Raw genomic sequence first — 19289 nt, 5'->3', positions numbered from 1 at the left:
CTGGTCGGGTTAATTGCGTTCGTTCCACGCCATGGAGCAGTGATCCGGCCTGTGCGAGGGGCTGGAAGAAGACGGGAAGACAAACATGTAGATAGATGGGCTAGACTTTATGATGTGGTTCTTCTTTGATGCTGAGTGGTGAGGGGAGATGAAGATGAGGGTCAACCCATCTTTTCGGAGGAACCAACATTGGACAGTCCATAGATTGACTGAAGGAAGATAAAATGAATGGGGATTGCCTTGGTTCCCCTCCCCTACATGAACCGTGGCAGTAAGTGGCAGGAGTGAGTGGGCATAAACATCACAGCCCAGCACTAAACCCAACCGAGTCAGGCCTTCGCCCTATCCGCGTCTCCCGCCCACCACCCCCTTCCACTTCCACACACCCACACTCACCACCACCACCACTTTCAGTCGTTTGTCTGCTTACTTCCTCGTTCCCTTTCGGTTTGTTCGAATTCCTATTATTATCGGTCATTTCTTTCTTTCGACTTTCCACTCATTTACTTCTGCTTCTGCTTCTTCTTCCTCCCTCTCTCTCTCTCTCTTCCTTTTTGATCCTTTTGCTCCTTTCTCTTCCTTTTCGGCCATCAACTCGTTCTCCCCCTCGTCCTCCTCTCCCCAACCCCCGGACATACCGCCTTCATTCTCCTCCTGTCATCTCGATCTCCCCTGAATCCATTGTCCCTGCGGTGGTTCTGTACCTGGCAGCCACCAACGCGTGTTTCTCCGACGTCAACCCCAGCGACCTATCAAATATCAACTGCCACTGGGGTTGAATTGTCCATCGCACTGACTGTCCAAAAGCCCGACTGGGAGAATCATCTACCGCCTCACCTCAACGGAGATCCACCTTAGATCGCATACTATGACCGTTGTTGCCTACCGTCCGCCGACCGTCTTCCCTACCACCGACATCCGTTCGCTTGTCTAAAATCACCCATCCTCCTTTTGATGACCTCGTAACCACCCTCACGACTTGACGTCCGTTGAGAACCCACACTCTTTTACCAGACTTACTACATTCTGCACGTTCGCTTTGCCGTTGATCGGCCTGCCACTCTTTTCTCGCCCATTTGAAGCAGCAGCGTTTTATCACGACCCAACCTTATACCTCCTTGTTTTTCATCCCTTCGCCGCGACCCATTTTCAAACTCACATCTTACCTTTCATCATGTCTTTCCATATTCCCGATACATCCTCCCCCAATGGTATGTCTTCTACCTGGTCTGGATCACACTCCAAATACTGACATGCTCGTGTTGAAGTCTTGTACGCCCGCTCCCTTCTGTCCTTCAGAAGTTGTGTGTCATGTCCCTCTACATCGCCGTCTTGCCCGGCCTGCGACGATGGCTATACATGTACGATGACTAGTCAGTCATGTTCTGCGTGTGCCAGCACCCAATGTGTCAAGTCCCCAACGTCTAGCGACAGCTCCAGTTCAAACAACTCGGGTGGAGGAGGCAGCGACGCCGGAGCGATTGCGGGAGGAGTCATTGGTGGTATTGCATTTATTGCGATAGTGACGTTCCTCGTGTGGTGGTTCTTCATCCGGAAGAAGCGCCAGGAACAGGCAGCCAGTGTGGCAGAAAAGGCCAGCACATTCAATGACGCCCGACAGTCGAGAAAATCGACCCATTCGATTGCATCTACCGTCCTAACTCGCGCCTCCAATGTCATTCAAATCGCGTATATTCCCGGTGTTACCAACCGTTCGCCTCCAGAAACCCCAGGCCACCTCGTGCCGCCTGTTCCTCCGTTGCCCGGTGCCCACCCGGATCAGCACTTCTTCATGCCCGGCGATCTCCGCGACTCCACATGGTCGGAAATGTCGAACGAACGCCGCAGCATCGCTCCCAGTTTGCGCAGCAGTGTGGCCACCACTATCTACCGGAACAATGCCATCGTCAGCCCGATGCCTGCACAACAGGTCATGCGCACACGGGCGGCGGTGGTCAACATCAACGGAGCCGCGGATGCGCCCGCTGTCCCCGCCATCACCCAGGCACAACTCGCCAAGGCAGGCGTCACCACGACTACCAGCAACAGTTCGATTGTCGCACGCACTGTTACCGCCAAGCCGGTTATGGTGAGAGGTGCCTCGAAGAAGAAGAACAACAACGCCTCTGCGTCTCCCGCCGTCCAGACCATCGAGGAGCAACCAGAGACAAATAGTGCGGCTGCTTCCAAGTCGCCTAGTGCCCAAGAAAAGGAAGAGACGCCTACCTCAGGCTTCGACGAAAACTCCTCGGATGAAGAAGACTCGGCGCCGAAAACGACACCGGCACAGAACACCAACAAGACAGAGACAGCTAAGGAGGAGACACAATCACGACCCGCTACCGTGATTGAAGACTCGCCAGCCGTCAGCCAGAGCCCTTTCAAGGATCAACCCACAGAGACCGATCGCCGAGCGTCTGCCCGAGCGTCATCTTTGCTCGAGAGACCCGAAGGCACCCAGTCTAACCGAAGCAGTCGACACCTCCCACCCCGCGTCGAGAGCCCATTCTCTGACGCCAACGAGGTGAAATGATCTGCACGCTCTTTCCTATATGTCTGATTTATCTGCGTTTGAGAACCCTTTCATTTGGACGGCGACGAATGGCGCAAAGTGATTAGCAGTTGGCCCTATGGGGAGCCCCTACTTTCTTGTATCTATGATTTATGCTTCTTGACTCTTGGATCCCTATCGGTCTACTAGAATTGCCACGCAGTGGCTTTGAAATTGAACATCTATATATGAAGACTATACAATTCCACCAGAAGATAAATAAGCCGAAGACAATGGACGCACGTGGACTGCTGCTCAGCTCTAGCTCCTTACCAAACACCATACTCCCTTGTAACATGATATCGTATATCTAGTCTTCCACTTCCTTAAGTAACAGTTATACTCATCTTAACAACCACAAGGCTCACCCCCCTTCCCACCTCTTTCCACATAAATATCTCACCCCTCCTCACCCTCAAAAACCACCACACCCCCGGGCCACCACGGAATATTCACATGCACCCTATCATCCTGCCCAATAGTCAAACAAACCCTCTTGCCGACCAGATCAAATTCCGGATACGCATACGTGAGCCTCGCCTTCTCCGGCACCTCCCAACACCTCGTAATGACCGCCGACCGATACTGCAACTCATTACCATCCTTCAAGACCATCCCCGTAATAGCCGCAGAATCCCTCGCATAGTCCACGTCCCCGGCTGCAAGCGCAACATGCTCTTCGAGCGCGATGACCTTCTCTGCCATGATGGCACATAATTGGCTACTGAAGACGCCTTCCTGCCGGGAACAGGAGCGGAGAAGCTCGACGGCTTCGCGCCGGGTGAGGGGGTCGCGACATAATGTGGCGGTTGTGTAGAGGGGGGCGATGATGCCGAGGTCGAGGGAGAAGGTGGGATTTAATGTGGTGGTGGTGGTGGGTGATGATAATGATGTTGATGGGCTGGACATCTGCATGACGGATTTCGATAACGAGATGATTTGTTTGAAGATAGGGTTGAATCTATCCCAGACTGTGGAGTCGGAGGAGCCCGAGTTGTATTGTTCGAGCATCATTGTGTATTCGAGACGGTGGATTTGGAGGATTTTGAGCCCGATTTGTTCTTTCGTTGGGAGGGTGGAGCCGCGGGTTTGTTCGAAGTGGTCGAGCGCGGTGGACCATTTGGTTAGGATGGTGGCGTAGTGGTGGATTAGGGGGGCGAGGGATGGGTTTGTTGTTGGTGATGATGATGGTGTTGAGGGTTGGGTGTCGATGAGAGTGTGGTAGTCGTGTCGGTATGTGCTGCTGTAGTGTTCGTAGATGTTGCGGGCTTGGGAGAGGGAGGTGAAGGTTGAGGGGATTTCGATGATGTCGTTGGATGTGCATTTTAGTTGGGCGGTGCTGTAGGCTGGACTGTCTTCGATGGATCGGGTCTTTTGTGGGATCGTTAGTATGGGGGAGGGAGCTTGGGTTGGGGATGGGGATGGGGTAGTACCAGGGCATATACTTGGATTTGCAGGCGGATGAGGAGTTTGCGTATTTCATCGATCTCGAGATTCGGTACCGTGGATGGTCTGAGCAGGGGATGGTGGTATGTTCCTGTGCTTGCGTCGTAGGCAACTTCGCCCAGGATCTTCATGCCGCTTCTGATGTGGCTGAGGGCTGCGACGTAGTGGGCGGACATGATCTGAGTGATGGTCAAACAAATGCGTGTCTCCCAGATGAGTAGTAGAATAACATACCTCGTAGCAGACAAATAGCACGCATGATATAAGACACACGTCCACCGAGAGCGTCGCGCCATGACTACTGATTACATACGTGGACGATGGACTACCTGAATCCTCGGACGGACGCAAAAGAGCCCGGATGGCCGCTAAGTATTGTTGCAAGGCAAAGGTGTCATGGCTTTTCCGGCTGAACCAGGGCCCTGGGATTTGCTGACCATTCTCGAAGTTCTCGTGCAGTGCACCCAAGGCGACTAGGGCATGCCATACTGGCTTCTCCTTCTGACTGACTTGCAAGACTGACCGACTCCATAATTCTGAGCCACAGTAGCCGGCTAGAGAGAAGACGGTCTTTTCGTAGAAGAACTGGAATGATCGGATATCACGCGCCCCTGTGGCATAGCGGAAGCCAGTGAGGGTATGGGACGGACGTGGAAGGATGGTGGTTGTAAGAGTAGAGGTGAGGTTGGTCGCATAGCCGTCGCATTTGCGGCCTGTGGAAGTGCATCTCCGGCAGCTTGGACGGGTCTCGTCGCATTTGACGCGCCTTACTGTGGTGATACAGAAGATAGTGTGTGGGCGATCACCGTATCTTATTTTTCACGGGGTATCAGACATGACTTACTTCTATGGATGGAATTAGTTACTGTACATTTCTTATCGTGAGGAAAGACAAGTCACTTACTTGCATGTGGTACACCCTGACTTGGTCCGTGTCCGGTAGACTCTCTGTCGGGGTTTGCCATCGTTAGAGCTCATTGGTGGTTTGATCAGATTAAGAAGTATGTTCCAGTATAGATAGGCGTGCCAAAAGCAAGCCTGCAGAGGGTCAGATGGAGATTACAAGTCGGAATAAAGATGGCGCCATTTGTGGGGAAAGGAGAAGCTGAATAGTAATCGGTCAGCCTCGGAATGAACAAGGCAGCTTTGTGTCTACTCCCATTCAAGCCGAACGGGGCTAAGCAGGAACTAAGTAATGAACAATATAAGCTGACAGAAGAGAAAGAATAGTATCCAGATTCCAAAATGCTGCAATGGATGCCAAGATTGCAGATACAACATACAAAAGTATAATTTGTTAATTTGTTATTATTAAGGGCTTTCATTGTTTAGGCCAGACTCCAAACCCCACCGCGATGATCTCATCGCTCCTCGTCTCTAATCAATGAACTAAGTAGCCATCCACTCTTCCATCTTCAACCTATCTTCTCCGCACTCCCTTCATATCTGCTGTGACAGTGAACTCACCATGTCTGCTCTACAGAGTCTCCGTTCGACTTATCGTCTAAACTCTGGCCATGAGATCCCCATCCTTGGATACGGGGTGAACTTATCCTGAACCCTCCCCATCCGATCAGGCAAACTAACTCGTGAACCAGGTCTATCTGATGTACGTCCACTGAGCCAGGCTTCAACTTACATCCCAACTAACGTTCTTAGCCCGGCATCCCAGACTGAGAAAGCTGTTCTCGAAGCACTCAGAGTCGGTTACCGTCATGTATGTTTATACCTTTCCCTCCCATCTTTCGTCACACTCATCAGATGCCAGGTCGACTCTGCCATCATGTACCGCAACGAGAAGGCCTGTGGGCGCGCCATCGCAAACTCCGGTCTTCCCCGGTCGGAGATCTTCTTTACGACCAAGATCCCCCCAGGATCGATGGGATACGATCGCACCAAGCGAGCTATTGACTCAAGTCTACGTGAAGCACAGCAGGAATACTTTGACCTGTCAGTTGAACCTAAGTGCTTACATCCGGTCAGAAGAAAGCGCTGATAAGTGTAGAATCCTGCTACATGCTCCCTACGGCGGAAAAGAAGCCCGTCTCGGCTCGTGGAAGGCCCTCGTGGAGGCACAGAAAGCCGGCAAGACCCGATCCATTGGAGTGTCGAACTATGGAATCCACCACCTCGACGAGCTGGAAGAGTACATCAAGTCCGGCGGAGGGGGACAGATCGACGTCGGCCAGTATGAGCTGCACCCGTGGCTGGACCGATTGGAGATTGCAGAGTGGTTGCAGAAACGCAATATCGTGGTGCAGGCCTATTCCCCCTTGGCGCATGGGACGCGCATGGGCGAACGTGTGCTGAAGGAGCTGGGCAAGAAGTATGGCAAGTCGCCGGCACAGATCATGATCCGCTGGGGGCTACAAAAGGTATGTCCTTTGGAAGCAGTCGGAAGGACTCCATGCTGACAATGTAGGGATTTGTGCCTCTGCCCAAATCGGTGACGCCCAGTCGGATTCAAGAAAATGCGGAGGTGTTTGATTTCGCATTGACAGAGGAGGAGATGAAGTTATTGCACACAGGCGAATATTCGCCCACGGATTGGGATCCCACCGTGGACTACGACTAGATATAGACCAGTTAGCATGTAATGAAACCGGAGTGTACAGAGTAAACTCAGGGTTATGAATAGATGAAGTCTGTGTGGTTGGATAAGCACAAGACAGGCGGGCCGGTCCCCGCGGGGCTGCTTAGCAATAATTGAACCAATCCATCCATCTTTATCTTTCTCTCCCCGCCAAACTTCAGCGCATTCCATCTCCGAACCCTCCCTCTTTCCCTCGTCTACATCGCTCCTCTCCTAGAAGAATCCCCCTTTAATACCGTCATCATGAAGCTAATCCTTTCCTCCTCGTACGTCCATCCTCCATATCTCCCCAATCCCCCGCTAACAACCACAGAAATATCATGATAAGCGGCGAGACCATCATCCGCCATCCCACCGAAAAGTCCAACGTCGAACTGATCAACTCCCTGCGCACAAACTTCCAAGCCGCCCAACACGCTGCAGACCCCTCCAGCGACCGCCCCCCTTACACCACTTGGACCAAACAAGGCGACAATGCCCTATACATCCCCGCGACTGACTTCGCGCACGGTCTCTCCGAAGAGCGCTCCCAGTACGACATCACCGTCAAACTATTCTACCTCCCAGGCATCCCTGCCTCCCGGCGCTGCGCACACACCCGCGAAGCCATCGACCTCGTTCTCAAAGAGCTGCACGTCGACTCCATCGACCTGCTGATCGTCTCTTTCCCGGGCATCCTCTTCGACGCCGACGACGACAGCGACGAAGAAGTCTCCTCCGACAATGGTAGTGAAGAACCCGATGACTTTGACAGCATGATCCAGACATGGCGCACCTTGGAGGGTCTGCAGGAGCAGGGCATGATCTCACAGTTGGGCGTCGCAGAATTCGGAAGTGAACGGCTCGCCCGGTTCCTTCCCCACACGAAGGTCAAGCCGTCTGTCGATCAGATCAACCTGAAGGATTGTTGTGTCGTGCCTAAGTCGCTGATCCTCTACGCTAAGCAAGAGCACATTCAATTGCTGACGCATAACGACTGCATGGATATCTTGCCTGTCGGCACGACTCGGGACCTACTTGGGCCTGGGGAGAAGGGAGCGGGGATTCTGGCTTCGTCGCCGGATGCGCCGGACGGTATCCAGGGCGATATCGAGCCGCAGTGGGTGGTCAAGTATACGGCTGTGGTGAAGGATCGGGGGGTGGTGGAGAATAAGGGATATTTTGCGCTGGCGGATGTAGGCAGCTGCGTGAAGAGATCATAACCATCCTCCTCCATTTTCTTCGTCTGCTCACTACATGATTACACCCTCGCATGGATAAGCACGGCTGGCGTTATTCGTTCTGTTTATTTCATTCCTGTTCTACTTCTAAATCTTCTCTTCATATACATAACGACTCAATGACAAGCACATTCACCATCACCATCCCTCTACCCCCGCAAAAAAAGAACCAAGAATGATAGACCTAACCAATCATACTCCTCTTCCTCCCCCTCATCCTCACATCCTCCAACCTCTTCAACACCGACCCCGACCCCCGATAACTCGCGCGATACCCCTCGAGGACCTCCCCAAACAACGGCTCCGTACGGGGATGCGTACTCCCAAACGCACGCTCCAGAACATACAGATCGACCGCGCGATCCTCATCCTGAATACTCTGACTGGCCAGACCAAAATCAATCAACACCACCTCACCCTGCATATCAGGACTCACTCCTTCCCCATCACCCTCAGCTGCGGGCTCCTCAGCACCCCTCAAGATCAAATTACTCGTTGTCAAATCCCCATGCACCACACCAGCCTTATGCAACGCACCCACAGCCGCCCCAACACGTCTCAACAGCCCCTTGACTTTCTTCTCCTCTTCCTCAATCTCATTATCCTGTAGCTTGACTTCCCCATCAACCTGCCTCTTCGCCCCAACACCCACCCCAGAAGAGCCTCCAGATGCAGATGCAGAGCGAGACTTGATATACCTCTCCCACCTCTGAATCACAACCCTCACCACACATCCCTCGATCCACTCCATGAGGATCCACGCCCCATTTCCTCTCCCATCATCAGCACCACCACCAGCACCACCATTATGGTTGTTGTTGGTATTATTGATATCCCAATCCACCGCCAACACGGCCGGAACATTCACACCCTCGCGCACAAGACGCACAAGACACCGTGCTTCCTGGAGGACGCGGGCACGCGTCAATCGCCGGTCGAGGATCGGGTGGCGGTAGGGCTTTGTTGGGCGGATCTTGAGGGCCGCGGGGGTGGAGGGGCTCAGGTAGGTCGTTTTGTATAGGTGGGCTTCGGCGCCTTGGGTTATTAGGTGCATTTGGTGAGAGGGGGTGTTGTGGAAGGGTGGGGGGAGGGGTGGGGGTGTGTAGGTTTCTGTTGTCATTGTGGTGGTTATTGTCGTTGGATTGGAGGTCGGTTGGGGGGTGGAGGTGGAGGTGATGAGGACGGTAACTTGTGTAGAGTATGCCGTGTGGAGAATGTAGGAGGTGATGGTGAGAGGAGAGGTGTGAATTGTGTATGGAGGGGTGAGGGGAGAAATCGATGTTATCGAAAAGTTCGGGTGGGGCGGTGATTAATGGATGGATGGATTCATGGCTTTATCGGACTTATTAAGCAGGTAGTAGATTTGACAACTGCTGCAACCACCAGATTAACTACTATTTTATAGTAAGTGCTAGGTAGGTAGTCTTCATGATTTACTATACTACTCTTATAAAGGCATAGTGGTGTGAAATTGCAGTGTTCTGCTATCGCTAAAAGTACACAAGTACACAACATACAACGCCTGGTATGCTTTTAACCCGTCCCTTTTACAAGTCCTCGTTATCGAGTGCTTTTTTATGTATATATCATGATCGCTTGCGGCGAGCTGCCTTGGCTCTCTCCAATGGCGCCTCGTACACCTCGCTCCAAGTATCTTCGAACGTCGTCTTGCGTGCCCCGATCTGCCCCTCGAAGAAGTTCATCTTGCGCACCACCTCCATCGCTCCCGTTCCCAGCGACACCGTCTTGCCCATAATGATACACTCGGACACACCTTCGATGAGATCGCTGCGACCCGCGCCACCGGCGTCGAACAGATGGTCCGCCGTCTTTTCGAACGACGCCAGCTGCAGCACGGAGTCACGCATCTTCGCAAGACCGAATCGCGTGATACCCAGCACTTCACCCTTGTAGGTCATGACATCGGCCAGCAACTGCATGTGTCGCGGATCAATGTCCATGTCCTTCATGACCTCGCTGATTTCCTGCACGATGGTCGTCCGCGCTGCCTCGATACCGAGAACGTCCCGCATCTCCATCACGTTGTTGGTTGACGTGCGCAGTCCGTCCACACCCATCGTCGTCATACACTCCCGGAGACCGTAGCCTTCTACCAGAAGCGTGTTGGTGGTAGACGTCTCATCGGTTCGGATGATGGCACGGAAGGCCTGGGGGTGACCCAGGACTTGGATGTCGGGAAGCATGCGCTTCAGGTGCTTCAGACGGAGGAAAGGATCAGCACTGGTGTGGGCGATCTCCGTCTTGGACAGGTTGGCCTTGGTGGACGGGTCCACGTCCATGTAGACGTGGATGTGGGACCGTGAGCAGCGGAACTTCAGATCGTCCGCCTTGAACCGCTTGTGGTTCTTGATTGCCGACAAGATGTTCTCGATCTTCAGCTCCAGTGCCAAGTCTTGGATGGTCTTCCAGTTGATCTTCACCGTGATATAGGCTTCCTTTCCTGTCCATGTCTCACGGACATAGTGGATAATGTCTCGCAAGTAGGTCTTCTCGATACGTCCCTTGACGATCCGCGCCGCGATGATGTTGTCCTTGGTGACGAGCTCGCAAGCAACGACAGGCGTACTGATCTCCTTCGACGCGTTGATAATTTCCTTAATACGGGGTACACCCTGTGTGATACTCATACCGGCGACACCAGCAAAGTGGAAAGTCTTCAGCGTCATCTGCGTACCAGGTTCACCAATGGACTGTGCACCAACTGCACCGACGGCGTGGCCAGCTTCGACCTGGGCCTTCTTGTACTTCATCAAACATGAGGAGATGAAAGTGCGGAGTGTCCGCTCAGTCAGCTTGCCGGTGTGGTTGAGACCCTTTTGACTTCTCTCGTCGTTGGGGTCGATGTCACCACCGCGGGAAATCAGCTTGTCTGCCTTCGTAGCCACGTATTGCTGGATAGACTCGAGGAAGTCGCGAGCACTCTCGAATTGATCGACACCATGGTCGGACCGATCCATGTAGCCGAGCTCGTTGCCCATCAGATCCTTCCGCACCAACTTGGAGCGCTCCTTCGAAAGCATCTCTTCGCAGATCTCCATAATTTCAGCCGGAAGCAAACTCCGCTCGTCGTTTTTGTAAGTCGTGGATTCGGCGTGAATGAAAGTCCGGTCGAAGTGGACAGGCTTGGCCTTACCCTCCATATCCAAGGGATCAAGCTTATCATCACCATACTGGAACTGGACAATGGCCGCCGACGAGTTACGCACGGTATCATCATATCTGGTCGAGAGATCTTCAAGCGACTTCATCAACCGACGAGACATGTAACCCGTCTCGGCAGTCTTGACAGCCGTATCGACCAGACCTTCACGACCGGACATGGCGTGGAAGATGAACTCCGTGGGCTCGAGTCCGGAGAAGAAACTGTTCCGGACGAAACCCTTGGACGGGGGCTGGCGAGCGTTCTTGGGAAAGTGCGGCAGGGTACGGTCCTGGAAGCCGTCCTGCACACGCTGACCACCGATAATCTGCTGTCCGACCAGGGCCACCATCTGGGACACGTTGATACTGGAACCCTTGGATCCAGACGTGGCCATGATTAGGGGCGAGTTGTACTTGCTCAGTTGGGCAATACACTCGTCACCTGCCTGCTGACGGACCTTACTGAGAATACCGGACAATTGGTTCTCCATGGTCTGCAACTCGTCACAACCAGGATACTTCTCCAGCGTGCCTGCCTTGTACTTGGCAATGACTTCGTCACACTGTGCGTAGGCCGTTTCGACGAGGTTATGCTTCGAACGTAAGAGCTTTTCGCTGGGATATACGTCGGTAATACCGATCGAGAATCCCATGTTCGTAAACCAGCGGGCTGAGAGCCTGGACAAGCGGTTCATACCCTCAGCAGCCGCCACCGGCCCGTAATCTCTCAGCATAATATAGAAGACGTTGTCTTTCTTTCCGGAACCAATGGTGGACTTATCCATCACACCACACATCACCTCAGAGTTTCGGATGACGAGCCAGGCATCCTTCGGGTCTAGATCGCGTGGTGTACCATCCTTGGGAGCCTTGAACTCTCTGCATGCGGCATCCAGGTTGACCAAAACAGGGTCATCCTTGTTCGGCCGCATGAGAATGTTGAAAACCTGCTTTCCGGTCCACAACATCTGAGGCTTAAGCACAGCAGGAGGGGGGAGGTCGAAGCGTGTCTGCGGACCCAGCATGTACAGGCAAATCTGGGTGAACGAGCGGCGGTCGAAGAAGTTGTCCTTGCTACTGAGAATGTAGGCAGCACTAATGAAATCTTGAATGGCAGAAATAATCGGCTCTCCGTTCTTGGGCGTGGCCAAGTTGTTCTTAACTCCCATAAGTTCCATCGCTTCGGCTCTCGCCTCCTCCGTCTGAGGCACGTGAAGGTTCATCTCGTCTCCGTCGAAATCCGCGTTGTAAGGGTTACAGACACACTCGTTCAATCGGAACGTCCGGTGGGGACGGACTTTGGCAAAGTGAGACAGAATACTGAGCTTGTGCAGAGAGGGCTGTCGGTTGAAAAGAACAATATCACCGTCCTCGATGTGACGTTCAATAACATCGCCCTCCTGCAGTTGGTCGGCAATCATGTTCAGGTTACCATACTTAAGGAAGAGCTTGAATGTCTGGCCCTTCTTCATGATGTAGTTTGCACCCGGCCACTTCTTCGTGCCGTTTCGGACTCTCTGCTGTAGCTTCTCTTTATTGTACCGAGTAACAACTTCGGGATAGGTCATGTTCTTGGCCACCAACTCAGGGACCGCAACCTCGTCGACCCGCAGGTTAGGATCGGGGGAAATGACAGTACGGCCTGAGAAATCCACACGCTTTCCGGACAAGTTACCACGGAATCGACCCTGCTTACCCTTCAAACGCTGCACAAAACCACGAATGGGCTTTCCAAGGTCTGCCTTGTTCAGACCCGGCACATCGCTGTTGATATACACGGCAATCTGTAGCTGCATGTAGTCCCAGCACTCCATGATTGTCTGTACCGGCGCACCCTTCAACAATGCGTTCTTTAGGTTGATATTGCTCTGGACGATGTCGCCCAGCTTGGCTGTTAAATCGTCCTCGGTGGACGCCGCATCCTGACCGACGGAAGGACGAATACACACCGGAGGAGCGGGAATGAACTGCCAGAGGAACATCTCCGGCCTTGCTTCCTTCGGGTTCAGACCCAAGAGCTCACAATCGGTATCGGAAATCTTCTTGAACAGATTCAGCACGCGGAGAGCGTTCATATCATCTTGGGCCTTCTTGTAATGTTTCTCAACCTCCGCGTTGGACGTTCTGGCTTCGTCGAATGACCGGTCGAAAACAATCTTGCTAGGCGGCGGAACTTTCTTAACGGAAGTCGAGGCGTTGAATGCACGGAATTTGTCGTGAGTGATTTTGAGGGCGCTCGTTCCAGCTTTCTTCACCACACCGTTAACCGCACCACAGGCCTCGCAGTTGCGTGTCTTGCGACACCGCTCGTTGATCCGCTTCGCAATCTGGCCGCGCCGCAAATTATCCAACCCAGGACGACGCATTTCACGAAGGTAGGCACGGCGATCGGCTTCGGGGAGCAGAATGCGCGAACATTCTTTGCAAACTTCCTGTAGGATGGTGATGACTCGCTTGAAGTATCCGACGTGAAAAGCTGGCAACACGAGCCGGACGTGACCGAAATGTCCATTGCAAACCTGCAGAGCGCCACCACAAGTCTGACATGACGAGGTCTTGTTGGAGATACCCATGCGCGCATCGAGAGGGCCATTGGCTACCACCGCTCGATCATGATCGAGGTCGAAGAACTTGCGATCCGAAACTTCCACCACACCTTGGCTGACAATGTCATCGTTGGACCTAAACGATTGGCGCACGGTATTAGTCTTGACTGCTCCGCAGCGGAGATCCAAGAGGGGTAGAACTGGGAGAAGCAGAGTCATGCTTACAGAACACCAAACTTCAACTCCTTGATAACTTTGGGAACGCGGTCAATGACCTGGGCCTTGCCCAGGTCGACCTGCACACCTTCTGGAGGCTGCATCGCCGTCGTCAGATGATGATCATGGCAAGGCGACACTGACTCAACGGGTAGAATGCGACGGCGCTGAAATCACCGTACGACGAGCAAGAAGGTCGCCCAGACGAATGATGATCGGTATTGCACCCAGCGGCACTGCAGCTTGTGGATCTGGAGGAAGGAAAGCCAGCGAGAGAAAGCGACCGCGGGAGGGGGAGAAATTGCAGACGACCGCGGCGGCGGGGTCGGCGACGAACTTTTCTGCGGTTAAATTGTAAGCTCCAGCTTCCGCCGCTCCGCCAATCAGAGTTCCCGGGAAGCCCAGTATTCACACTGCATACTACAATTCTATACAGACATCATTGTTAATGGAAAGAGGCATTCAGATGCAAGTTCTATTTATCAATATAATAATACAGCAGAAGCAAATATGATATAATATACTGTACAGTGGCAGGCATGAAGGTGCCCATTATTTAGCCAAGAAAGCCTGGAATGCCTTCTGTTCGATCACCACATTTCCAACCGCCCGCAGCTTCTTACGTCCCTCCTTCTGCTTCTCCAACAGCTTCCTGCGCCGACTGACATCACTGGCATGCAGCTTCGCGAGGACATCCTTCCGATAAGGCTTGACGGTCTCACGCGCTACAACCTTGCGGCCAACAGCTGCTTGGATGACGATCTCAAAGAGCTGTCGGTCAACGTGCTGCTTGAACTTGGTCACCCATTGTCTGCCCAATCGCTCCACTTGGCTGTAATGCACGAGCCTTGCGACTGCATCCACCGGTGCTTTGTTCACCAGAAGTTGTAACTTGACGATGTTGCTTGTTTGCCACGCAGATTCCTCGTAGTCAAGGGTGGCGTAGCCCTTAGTAGAGCCCTTCAGCTTTCCGAAGAAGTCATCGACCAGCTGCGCAAGGGGCAGTTCATACTTGAGAATGACTTGAGTCGAAGTGAAGTACTCAAGGCTCTTCTGCACGCCTCGGTTAGATTCGCAGAGCTCGATGACCTTTCCGAGATACTCATCGGGGAGGGTCAAAGTAGCGACGACATAAGGCTCCTGAATTTCGGATACCTTGCCGCGCAGCTCTTCATCCTCCGGGAATTTGGCGGGATTGGAGATAATCTCTTCCCTGCCGTCTTTCCAGATGAGTTTCACGGGAACGGAAGGAGGAGTAATGATGATACTGGCACCGTGCTCCTGGCGCAGACGGTCCTCAAAGACAGAGCAATGCAGTGTTCCCAAAAAGCCTAACCGGAAACCTGCTCCAAGAGCATGAGACGATTCCTTTTGCACAGTAATACTCCGGTCGTTCAGGCAAAGTTGGTTGATACTATCTTCCAAGTGCTCAAAGTGATCCGCGTCCACGGGATAGGCGGCCACGAAAACCATTGCCTTGGGCTCTTCGAAGCCCGGAAGCGGCTCGACGACCTTCTCAAACCCAACCTTCGTGTAGGTGTCACCGATCTTGGCTTCCTTGCTTCGCTTCATACCCGGGTTGAAGAAGATGTAGCCGACCTGGCCAGCGCGAAGGACCGACTGGGCAGTCTCATTGGGATACATGATTCCGACCTCACCCACGAAGTATTTAATCCCAGTCGCGAACGACACAAGCTGGTCTCCTGCCCGGATTTCACCGTCGAAAACGCGGACCAAGCAGATGACACCTCGGTACGAATCATACCAGGAATCAACGAGAAGCATCCGTAGGGGATTGTTGACATCTCCCACCGGTCTTTTTGAGTCAGTTTCAATGCTTGGCTAAAAGGGTTTGTATAGGCTAAACTCACGCCGGAATCTTCTCAACCACAGTAGGGAGTAATTGATGTACATTTAGACCGGTCTTGGCTGATACCAATACTGCACTTTCCGTGTCAAGCTCAAAGGACTGTTCCATTTGGTCAAGAGCACGGTCCGGGTCAGCGGACGGCAGGTCCACCTTGTTGATGACGGGAATCAGCTCCAGGCCCTGAGAGAACGCGAGGTAGAAGTTGGCGACTGTCTGAGCCTGGATACCTTGACTGGCATCGACTAGCAGCAACGCTCCTCCGCAACTGGCATAACTGCGCGAAACCTCCGCACGGAAGTCCACATGCCCCGGTGTATCCACCAGATGCAACAGATAGTCCTCGCCATTATGGTTGTATATCATTGTACATGTCTGTGCCTTCACCGTAATACCTCGTTCACGCTCGACGTCAAGCTTGTCCAGAACCTGCTTGTTCATACCAGGCTGAATCGTTCCGGTAAGTTCCAACAGCCGATCGGAGAGGGTACTTTTGCCATGGTCAACGTGGGCGACAATGCAAAAGTTACGGTATCGGTCGATCGGGATAGCTGCGATTCTTGATTCAAGGTCGGAGGCTGGCTGGCTGGCCGGTGCCCTGCCGCGCGATGCCCAGCATGCGGCGGAAGTCGTGAAAAACCGGGCTGGATTAGCAAGGCCGGACGGCGGCTTGAGAAGGCTTGCAGCAGGACATTTCGGTGCTGCGCGCAGCCACCTGGCTAACTGCAGGCATCCTCGCATCTGGAGGTCTGCAATTGCATGGGAATGAATTGCGTGGACGAGATAGTATGCGGACTGCAGACACGGTCAGGCACAGGCAAGTCTCCATCCAGTTTGCGGGCGGAAAAAGTGCGGCTGCGGAGACCAAGTCGGCGGGCGGTCAGTCAGATTGCCGCGGTGACTGTCTCGATAAACAAAGCTTCCCTCTTTCCCCTCGCATGCAACCCTTTACGCTGAGCAGCTTGTCGTCAACACCTCAATCCCAGGAACTCTCACAGCCATCATGTCCGCTACTAAGGATAAGTCCAAGGTCCACAAGCTGTCCTTGAAAGGTACGGATCAATAGTCTGTGAGATATGAGCAGAAGCTTATACACAAGCAGGATCGGCGAAGCTGGTGGCCGAATTCGTGAGTTTTCTTTTTTGTCTGAGATTCAACCCAAAAGAAAAATACTAATGAGCCTAGTTTGAATACTCCATCAACTCGATTCTGTAGGTTTATTGCAAATCTTCGCACGGAAGTGCCCATCTAATGTATTCCAGCTTCCAGAGAGGAGTCTACCCTCCCGAGGATTTCACGACGTGAGTGCCTTACGCCCTGCCATTGTGGAAGCAGACTAACCAGTTTTACCAAGTGTCAAGAAATATGGTCTCAACATGCTGGGTTTGTCACTACGAACCTGCTACTGGAGTTGCCTTGTTGACCAATAGTAGTTACCGCCGACGACCAGGTCAAAGCCTACATCAAGAAGATAATGTCGCAATTGAACAAATGGATGACGGGTGGCAAGATCTCAAAGCTTGTCATTGTCATCACAGACAAGGAAACCGGTGAACATGTGGAAAGATGGCAGTTTGATGTACGCAAGTTGTGTCCTCTCACCGTATACAGGACTAACGAGGTATCAGGTGCAAATCTTCGGAAAGCATTCCAAGAGCCAATCATCCCGCACTACTGGCGACAAGGAGAACGCAGCCCCTGGGTAAGTTTCTACTACTATGCATTTCACTCCACCCCGCTAACCAGGCCTCGACTTCTACAGTGATAAGGATCCCCAAGCCGCTGCCACCGTTGAGAAAACCGAGAAGGAGATCCAAGACGAGATCCAGGCTATCTTCCGCCAGATCACTGCATCAGTCACATTCCTGCCCGTCCTGGATGGCGACTGCACATTCAACGTCCTGGTATACGCCGATGCCGACTCCGAGGTCCCCGTGGAATGGGGCGACAGCGACGCCAAAGAAATCAAGAACGCAGAGAAGGTGCAGCTCCGAAGCTTCAGCACCAACAACCACCGCGTAGAGACACTAGTCAGCTATCGTCTTGCTGACTAGTCACTTCTCCACATCATCAGGTGTTTAAACGGAGGCGTTACGGAAGAGAGGGCGGGATCTGAATTCGGGAGCATTTCGGGCATCTTTTCATCACTGTGTATTCTACATCTATTTTCTCACAACCAGCATGATTGCTATCTACCAATGACTAACGAATCTATCTGCATTATTACATTATTACACCTGTCCCCACCAAGGCAACTCCTCCATTTTAGGAAACCTTTCATTCCCGTTCTCTCCTCCATCCCACCTCACCAACTCCTCCACAACAGCCTCCAAACCCACATTCACAAACACCCCATCCTCCATCCCGGCCCTCCACCCACGCTTAACCCTCTTCCCCGCTAACTCCTTCTGCACCCCATATCTATCACTCCTCCACAACCCAATCCCACTTTTTTCCTCCCCAGCCACAAGGGAAGCCAACGGCGTCACCTTCTCGGGCGGATTAATCCCAATAACCGTAGATGCAGAGCTGGAGAGGCCCAAGGCCGGAAAATGACACTCTACAAACCGCTTCCGTTTAAACTCATGCGTCACAACAGTCACCCGACGCGGATAAACACCTGTGCACAGTCTAAACCGGAGCATCGAGAACAAGACGTTCTGGTATGAATCCGTGGCGTGGGTTTCAGCGACCACTTGCGCGGGGTTTATCCGCGGAGCGAAACCGAAGTAGTCGTTGTCTTTGGCGAGGTTCTGGCGTGGTGTATTAGTGAACAACAATTCCTTGTCATGCCACGGGGGAGAAGAGATAGACATAATAGACATGAATTAAACCCTCACATATTGAAGGGAGTAACTTACAAGATACGACACCCCCTCCGCAAGATCCGTGCGTCCTTTCTTCGTAGGTCCCCTATATTTACTCATACATCAGCAAACAAGCCAACCAACCCAATACTATAGTATGTATAACTATACACCCACGCCCTCAACCCTAGTTCAACCAGACATAAGTAGCACAAGCAGAGCCATCCAGATGAGTAATAAGCATCATACGTACCCAGAAAACACCAACAAAGCATCAGAATCATCAGCCAAAGCCTGCAATCCTGCCTTGACGTGGTTCGTGAACGTGGGTGTTTCGCCCTTTTGGAAGGGTTCTATGATCCTGTCTTCATGATTAGCATCAGGCAAATAATTGTAGATTAGTCATTTGTCATTTCGGTAGGGTCCAGTGGTGGGATCATGGGGACGGCTGCGTACCATTCATCTTCTGATTGACCGTTTGTAGGCCCGCCGGTGTATATGGCGTGGCAGCAGACAATGATCAGGTGGGTGGAGTGGGGTTGCTGGTCTTGCATTATGGTTTGGAGTTATGGGCTGGGTATAAGGGGAATTTGTGGGTCTGAGAGGGGTGGTTTGAGGGGTGGAGTGTATTTATAGGGAATGTGTTGATGTAGTGCTCACAAAGTCGAGGCGTTGGTGGTGTGTACTGACTAGTTAGTTATTGACATGTTTATGGGATTACCTAAGCGGGTTATCGATATTGCTATCAATGTGAATGTGTATGATATTATCGCATAAATTGATTATCTCTGTTAAGCTTCAAGCTACAGGGAGAAAAGAATTGAACAAAGGAAATATGGTCGCTGGTTGCTTCGGCGGCAGATAAACCCTTGCCACGGTTG

General features: G+C 52.5%; 9 protein-coding genes across 9 annotated transcripts; 4 read left to right on the top strand and 5 right to left on the bottom strand.

Moving 5' to 3' along the window:
* Positions 1 to 1174: 1174 nt before the first annotated feature.
* Positions 1175 to 2533, top strand: AKAW2_40512A (uncharacterized protein; the record flags this gene model as incomplete). Its single annotated transcript, XM_041688848.1, has 2 exons — positions 1175 to 1211; positions 1269 to 2533. 2 exons carry the CDS (start codon positions 1175 to 1177, stop codon positions 2531 to 2533), a joined length of 1302 nt encoding a protein of 433 aa, XP_041542592.1.
* A 417-nt stretch (positions 2534 to 2950) lies between these two features.
* AKAW2_40511S (Zn(II)2Cys6 transcription factor domain-containing protein) lies at positions 2951 to 4975 on the bottom strand (the record flags this gene model as incomplete). The annotated part of the gene is made up of 5 exons (XM_041688847.1): positions 2951 to 3922; positions 3985 to 4176; positions 4232 to 4767; positions 4833 to 4843; positions 4902 to 4975. The coding sequence occupies 5 exons, from the start codon at positions 4973 to 4975 to the stop codon at positions 2951 to 2953; spliced, it is 1785 nt and encodes a 594-aa protein (XP_041542591.1).
* A 490-nt stretch (positions 4976 to 5465) lies between these two features.
* On the top strand, positions 5466 to 6572 carry AKAW2_40510A (aldo/keto reductase; the record flags this gene model as incomplete). Its single annotated transcript, XM_041688846.1, has 6 exons — positions 5466 to 5540; positions 5596 to 5606; positions 5657 to 5714; positions 5766 to 5947; positions 6003 to 6372; positions 6420 to 6572. 6 exons carry the CDS (start codon positions 5466 to 5468, stop codon positions 6570 to 6572), a joined length of 849 nt encoding a protein of 282 aa, XP_041542590.1.
* Positions 6573 to 6833: 261 nt separating this feature from the next.
* On the top strand, positions 6834 to 7792 carry AKAW2_40509A (putative gamma-cysteine synthetase regulatory subunit; the record flags this gene model as incomplete). Its single annotated transcript, XM_041688844.1, has 2 exons — positions 6834 to 6856; positions 6904 to 7792. 2 exons carry the CDS (start codon positions 6834 to 6836, stop codon positions 7790 to 7792), a joined length of 912 nt encoding a protein of 303 aa, XP_041542589.1.
* A 202-nt stretch (positions 7793 to 7994) lies between these two features.
* bud32 (serine/threonine protein kinase BUD32) lies at positions 7995 to 8930 on the bottom strand (the record flags this gene model as incomplete). The annotated part of the gene is made up of 1 exon (XM_041688843.1): positions 7995 to 8930. The coding sequence occupies one exon, from the start codon at positions 8928 to 8930 to the stop codon at positions 7995 to 7997; it is 936 nt and encodes a 311-aa protein (XP_041542588.1).
* Positions 8931 to 9396: 466 nt separating this feature from the next.
* Positions 9397 to 13838, bottom strand: AKAW2_40507S (DNA-directed RNA polymerase III core subunit RPO31; the record flags this gene model as incomplete). The annotated part of the gene is made up of 2 exons (XM_041688842.1): positions 9397 to 13654; positions 13744 to 13838. 2 exons carry the CDS (start codon positions 13836 to 13838, stop codon positions 9397 to 9399), a joined length of 4353 nt encoding a protein of 1450 aa, XP_041542587.1.
* A 448-nt stretch (positions 13839 to 14286) lies between these two features.
* On the bottom strand, positions 14287 to 16342 carry GUF1 (GTPase GUF1; the record flags this gene model as incomplete). The annotated part of the gene is made up of 2 exons (XM_041688841.1): positions 14287 to 15550; positions 15606 to 16342. The coding sequence occupies 2 exons, from the start codon at positions 16340 to 16342 to the stop codon at positions 14287 to 14289; spliced, it is 2001 nt and encodes a 666-aa protein (XP_041542586.1).
* A 262-nt stretch (positions 16343 to 16604) lies between these two features.
* MAD2 (spindle checkpoint protein MAD2) lies at positions 16605 to 17655 on the top strand (the record flags this gene model as incomplete). The annotated part of the gene is made up of 8 exons (XM_041688840.1): positions 16605 to 16653; positions 16704 to 16729; positions 16787 to 16812; positions 16864 to 16902; positions 16956 to 16984; positions 17035 to 17180; positions 17230 to 17303; positions 17364 to 17655. 8 exons carry the CDS (start codon positions 16605 to 16607, stop codon positions 17653 to 17655), a joined length of 681 nt encoding a protein of 226 aa, XP_041542585.1.
* Positions 17656 to 17832: 177 nt separating this feature from the next.
* Positions 17833 to 18962, bottom strand: AKAW2_40504S (DUF218 domain protein; the record flags this gene model as incomplete). The annotated part of the gene is made up of 4 exons (XM_041688839.1): positions 17833 to 18354; positions 18463 to 18514; positions 18662 to 18769; positions 18865 to 18962. 4 exons carry the CDS (start codon positions 18960 to 18962, stop codon positions 17833 to 17835), a joined length of 780 nt encoding a protein of 259 aa, XP_041542584.1.
* Between the last annotated feature and the right edge of the window lie 327 nt (positions 18963 to 19289).

The sequence above is a fragment of the Aspergillus luchuensis genome, chromosome 4 (assembly GCF_016861625.1).
Source record: "Aspergillus luchuensis IFO 4308 DNA, chromosome 4, nearly complete sequence".
Taxonomy (NCBI): domain Eukaryota; kingdom Fungi; phylum Ascomycota; class Eurotiomycetes; order Eurotiales; family Aspergillaceae; genus Aspergillus; species Aspergillus luchuensis.
Note: the sequence above shows the minus strand (reverse complement) of the source record. Positions and strands in the feature narration are given on the sequence as shown.